The following is a 6,164-nucleotide window of genomic DNA, read 5'->3' on the forward strand; positions in this document are numbered from 1 at the left end:
TGAACTCAAAGTTAAGGATTGCTTGTCCTTAACTTTTGAACCTGTAAGTCAAACTTAAGGACTACCTATCCTTAACTATTGAACCTGTAAGTCAAACTTAAGGACTGTCTGTCCTTAACTTTTAAACTTTGAACTCAAAAGAAACAAAAAGAACGTAAGCAAAAAGAAATTTTGAAAATTCAGACATCTGCTCAAATAAGATTAATCTAAATGAATCTTATTTATAGCAAAAACTTAAAAGAGTCGATAAACATAAGTGGATATATCTACTATTCTTTATACTTTCTTGAAAATGGATGGACTGCCGGAGAATATATACAAGCTGTTCTATTATGACCAATTCTTCTACAACGACCACATTTGAATGTTATTTTTGATGACTCGGTAACTGGAATATGCCTTTTCTTCTTCCTTCTACATGGTGGCACTTTGAAATCTGGAGGTTTAACAATTTGTGACTTAACACTCTTTGGTACAATCCAAGAATCAGTATGTCCTACAGGATGTATTTGACTTTCATATGTTTTCAACCGAGATTCCTTTAAGTACCAGTGCGAGCAAAAGTTGGACATCTTGATGTTTCTCTTCTCGATAGCTGCAATTGCATGTATGCATGGTAATTCATCAAACTGAAACTGAAAACAATTACATGTTCTTTTGTTTAAGTCCACCAAGAAAGTTATTCCTTCTTCTTCAACTCTAGAACGCCATGAATCAACATGGAAGACCTTTAATGTTGAAAAATTATAAGTTAGTACATTATGTTTAATTAATATTAAAATAATAACCTAAAACATAGAACATAATACTTATATTCAAAGTAAATGCTAAATCTATCTTTTTCTTCAATTCCTCCTCTACCCAACAAGAAACATCATAAAAAGTTCTTTCTGCTTCATTTCTTCTTTCATAAAACCAACATTGTAGCTTCACTTGAATGAAATCCATCATTCTTAATATAGGCAGCACCCTTGCTTCTAATAGAAAAGAATTCATTGACTCAACTATGTTTGTTGTGAGCATGTCATATCTTCGTCGTGGACTACAAGAATGTGCCCACCTTTCCGGTGGTTCTTCCATCAAGTAGTCATAAGTCTTCTTATCTACTTTTGCTATATCTGACATGTAATGATTAAATTCTTTGTGCTTGTATACTCTAGCAGCAGTTTGAAAAAGTTTTATGACCTCACTTTTCACTTTCCTTCGCTTTAGGTTCTGCTCCAAATGATAGATACAAATCTCATGGTGGCTTTTAGGATATACCTTTGCGATGACATATGCAATAGATTGATGCCTGTCTGATAAAAAAATTAAATTCTCACGGCTCCCAATTGTAAGCACGTGATTTTTGTCCTATATGAGAATTACTCCCAAAAAATTCAAAAATAAAATAATTTTTCTTGGTGTGCAATTTTTGTGATATTTTGTGTAACTATTTGTATGTTTGTCTATGCATGTTTATTTGTTAAATTAATAAAAAATACAAAATATGTCGCATTTTGCATGTAGGATTTAATTCTACAATTGTTAGTAATTAAATTTGTTTACAAAAATTAAAAATTACAAAAATAGGCATCTTTTGCATTTTTAGCATTTAATGTCCAAATGAACAATTTTATGCTTAATTATTACTTAATTGTGCGTTAATTGTTATTGGAAGTTAATTTGCGCTTTTATAACTTAATTTAGTTCTTAATAATAATTTAAGTACTTTTATAATTTAGTTTTAGAAAAATAAAAGAAGAAAAGAGAACAAAAATACAAAGAAAAATCGGATTGGGCCACTTCTTCAATTTCAAACCACAGGCCCAAATAATTGCCCAACTTTCCCCATGACCCGGTCCACTTCAAACCGGGTCGACCCGGTCCGCTCCATTAACCCAACACCCCTTCTTCATTTTTGTCCAACACAAAACAAAACCAAAAAAATAAAAAATAAAAGGTGAATTATCACTATTAATAGTTTTATTTTTTGTTTTTTTTTATATATAAAAAATCCGATTTTTTTTTTTAAAAAATATATAATAATTTCGGGAATGATTTAAAAAAAATAAGAAAAAGGGAAGTATTGAATAAAAAAAATATAAAAGTAAAAATAGGTGAAATTCTTTTTTTTTTTTTTAAAGTAAAGAATGTAGAAAATTTTAAAAAATAAAAAGTTTTGTGGAAATTTTTAAAAAATTTAAAAGTAAAAGAAGGTTGGAATTAAAAAATAAATATAAAGATATCTGAAAATTTAAAAAATTTAAAGTAATTGAAAGTAGCATTTTTAAAAGAAAAAGAAAAGATAGTGGTTTATTTTTTAAAGAAAAGTTAAATAAAGTGAGATTCTCTTTTAAAAAAATAAAAAGTGGGATTTTAAATAAGATAAAGTAATTAAAGTTGGAATTTTAAAAATAAAAGTAAATAAAGGTGGGATTTCTTTTTCTAAAAAAATAAAAGCAATTTGTAAGTGGGATTTCTTTTAATTAAAAAAATAATAAAATAATAAAAAACAAATCTGAAAATTTCGAAAATTTTGCTATAAATAGAAGAGAAAATTTAGGAAGAAGGGTGGAAAAAAAGAGAGGAAAAACTAGATAGAGAGAAGAAAAAAAGAGGGGGCGGAGTGAGAAGTATACACCCGATATACATTCTGGATACACTGAATATACAGGGGCAGAATTCATTTTGGAGAGTTTTGAAGTTGAAAAAGAATAGTTACTGCTTCATTGCCTCGCTTAAGATCTGAAATAGTCAGAACCTTCCTACCTTTTACTTCTTCACTATACTTGGAGTCGTTTATAGTCTCCTGGGTTTTCTGCTATTCCTACTGTACTGGTTTGCGATGTTGCTGAATCTGCTGTTGCTGTGTTATTACTGTTATTACTGCTGCTGATTCTCATCTTCATTTTCTTTTGCTTCCAATATCAGGTACACAACTGTAATTTTGGCCTTTTGTAAGCTGAAAGTGAAGAATGGAAGTTTAGATTTTTAATTTAGTTTTTTTTATTAATTGCATTTAGATTATTCATGTATTATTATTCTGTAAATCATTGTCATTTGGCATAACTAGGCATGTTATAGCGATATATTAAATAACGCCTTAACCGGATTATTAGGAAATATATTTAAGCCTGATTACTAATTAAAACTGTTTAATAATCAAAATAGAAGAAATAACGTAAAAATGGCGTTATTGAATCAGTTTGGCAAAAATTGACTAAGTTCCTTATTCATAAGGTTTTTTTTGTCAACGTTAAGTTAATCGGAATCATGTAGTTAATTTCAGTTAAAACATGAATTAGTTTGCGAATCAAGTATTAGGACATGATGTGAATTAAAACAAGGTTAGTTAAGGTTAAATTGTTTAATTTTTAGAAATATGGTTTAGTAATCAAGTTTTTTTTCAATCTTCAGTATTTGCAAATAATTAATTTCAATAAGCTTAAGTCATACTAACAATATGAATTTTAATCCAACTATGGGATAATTAGTTTTTATTTTTTATTTTTTGACGATTCCATGTTGTTTGTAATTATAATTTTAGTAATATTACTTTCCATTAATATTTAATTAATATGTTATTTTTAAGTATGTAGAGATTGACTTCATAATTATAGACAAACTTAGTAATAATAAAGATGTAGTCATTAAAGGGTATTCATAAAATAAGGGAGGATCTCGCTAAAAAATAAATAAATATAAATAATACAAAAATTGCAGTCCTCCAATCTTATTTTTTTTTATATATAAGAAAATACCTAGATTCCGAGATGGGCGATTTAGTAAAATTCACAGTCCTACCTAATAGTATCATAACGCGTAGTATTTTGGCGCATATTTAATAAGGTTATTTTCTTAAATACGGGTGTACATTTATGTAACCCAAATCACGATCTTGACGAAGTCAAAATGCGTCAACAAATCACGTGTGCACTGGTTGTGGCGTGGTTCGAGATGCGTTTTCACGACGTTGCAATTTTGTATAAAATAAATAATGATAAAAGCGGTTTTAAAAGTTAAATTTGCATATAAGTTCTTAATTGTTTAAAAATCAGATAAATGAGCCAAATATGACAATTGAGCGACCGTGCTAAAACCACGGAACTCGGGAATGCCTAACACCTTCTCCCGGGTTAACAGAATTCCTTATCCGGATTTCTGGTTCGCGGACTGTAATATAGAGTCATTCTTTTCCTCGATTCGGGATTAAAATTGGTGACTTGGGACACCCTAAATCTCCCATGTGGCGACTCTGAAATAAATAAATAAATCCCGTTTCGACTGTCCTTTAATTGGAAAAAACTCCCTACGCCCTCGCGGGGCGGAAAAAGGAGGTGTGACACCAATTGCATTGCGAAGCTCACTAAAGTACCACTCATAGGAATTGTTATTTTCAGATTCTGTTATTCCAAAGGCTAGTGGGAAAATTTGGTTATTTGCATCCTTTGAAACTGAAATCATTAAAACACCACAAAATTTTGACTTCAAAAACGTTGCATCAATAGCAATCACTGGTATACAATGATTCCAACTAAATATTGATTATCCATATGCATAAAACATATTAAGAAACCTGAAAATATAGTATATAACAAGGTTAACAGAAGTTAAGAACAGACAGTCCTTAACTTAGACTAACAAGGTCAAAAGTTAAGGATAGGTAGTCCTGAATTTCAGGTTACAAGGCCAAAAACTAAGGACAAGTAGTCCTGAAGTTAGACTAACAAGGTCAAAAGTTAAGGACAAGCAGTCCTTAACTTAGAGTTACAAGTTATAAAGTTAAGAACATGCAGTCCTTAACTTAGAGTTACAAGTTATAAAGTTAAGGACATGCAGTCCTTAACTTTGAGTTCAAAGTTTAAAAGTTAAGGACATGGAGTCCTTAACTTAGACTAACAAGGTCAAAAGTTAAGGTCACCATATCCTTAATTTTATAACTTGCAATTCTAAGTTAAGGACCAAATGCCCTTAACTTTTTGACTGCACACATGAAAGTTAAGGACAACACGTCCTTAACCTTTTAACTGGTTAAAGATAGCATGTCCTAAAGTTTATAAAACAGACTAATAAATTCTTTTTTTATTGTTTACCCGTTGTTGTCGTCCATCTTTATATTAGTATATGTTCCCAGATTTTTACTTCTCATCAAATACAAGTATAAAGACAATAATTCATAATTCTCTTCAGGAGTTCCTCTTATTAAAGTAGAAGCACATTGAATAGCACGCCACGCCTTGTGATACCCAATGTCTAGTCCATACAATTTTTGCATTTCTGCCATGACAAAAGCTGGTGTAACTTCAAACCTTGGGTCTCGAGGATTGTCGATAATGTAACCACTAATCAACTTTGAAGTTTCATGCCTTTGATCATCTTTCATAGTGTTAACAGAGCAGTCATGATTTTTCTCAATCTTTACTATCTTGAACAGTGTTGAATCTTTAATTCTTAAAGCACACACACACCACTCACACCTATCATCATTGCATTTCAACGAAGATCTTGTTGAGATTGATCTAACAACCTTAAATTCAAAATGTCCTTTAATTGCTATATTCGAAAAACAATTAATTATACTCTTCTTTTTGTCAAATATTGATCCCATTTTTATTTCATCCAATGAAGCATTTTCTCTTAACATCGTAGTTGGGGATTCTTTTTTTTCAAATTTGACCTTCGTCTAGTTAGATGAGTAGAGGTTTTTTCAGCAAATCTCTAAGACTTGAATACCTAAATCTTATTCGTTGTCAATCTCTATAATGCTTTGTCCTTCTACTTGAATAGAATCAAATGTTTGAAGCACCTCTTCAGTTATTGGTTGGGCTTCAACCATATCTATTTCCATTATCTATTGGCATTTGTTTTGATTGTCATGTTGAGTTTCTTTGTTGACATCTTCAAAGGTGCTTGTTGATCCAAAAACTCTTTCCGAAATATCAACAATGAAATGACAACCCTTGAAAAGTGAATGACTTTTTAATAACTCCATCCATGTGTGAAGATCTAAATATTTGGATACAAGCATTCCCTTGCTTGTTCCAAGGTTGATATCAAACCATATCACTGCTTCAAACTTGTCTCTATCCAATTCAATAACTTCAAATATCTGTTTAATGAAATCTTCAAACTGAATTGCCTCAGGTACTAGAACAAGATTTGTTTGATGATCAAGATACTTA

At 30.5% G+C, this 6,164-nt stretch overlaps 1 protein-coding gene across 1 annotated transcript; it reads right to left on the bottom strand.

Annotated features, from left to right (window-relative positions):
• Positions 1 to 269: 269 nt before the first annotated feature.
• On the bottom strand, positions 270 to 5,626 carry LOC138871432 (uncharacterized). The gene is made up of 4 exons (XM_070149312.1): positions 5,076 to 5,626; positions 4,358 to 4,516; positions 862 to 1,294; positions 270 to 728 (listed from the first exon to the last, which is right to left on the bottom strand). The coding sequence occupies exons 1-4, from the start codon at positions 5,624 to 5,626 to the stop codon at positions 270 to 272; spliced, it is 1,602 nt and encodes a 533-aa protein (XP_070005413.1).
• Positions 5,627 to 6,164: the final 538 nt, after the last annotated feature.

Source organism: Nicotiana sylvestris, chromosome 6 (genome assembly GCF_000393655.2).
Source record: "Nicotiana sylvestris chromosome 6, ASM39365v2, whole genome shotgun sequence".
Lineage (NCBI taxonomy): Eukaryota > Viridiplantae > Streptophyta > Magnoliopsida > Solanales > Solanaceae > Nicotiana > Nicotiana sylvestris.

Bases quoted from the DNA above. Each gene is read 5' to 3' on its own strand.
- LOC138871432 (XM_070149312.1), bottom strand. From the start codon at position 5,626: ATGTTAAGAGAAAATGCTTCATTGGATGAAATAAAAATGGGATCAATA. The intron at 4,517-5,075 runs GTAAACAATAAA...ATCAATATTTAG, and splicing joins AAGATGGACGACAACAACGG to TTGGAATCATTGTATACCAG. The intron at 1,295-4,357 runs GTACTTTAGTGA...TTTATCAGACAG, and splicing joins AATAACAATTCCTATGAGTG to GCATCAATCTATTGCATATG.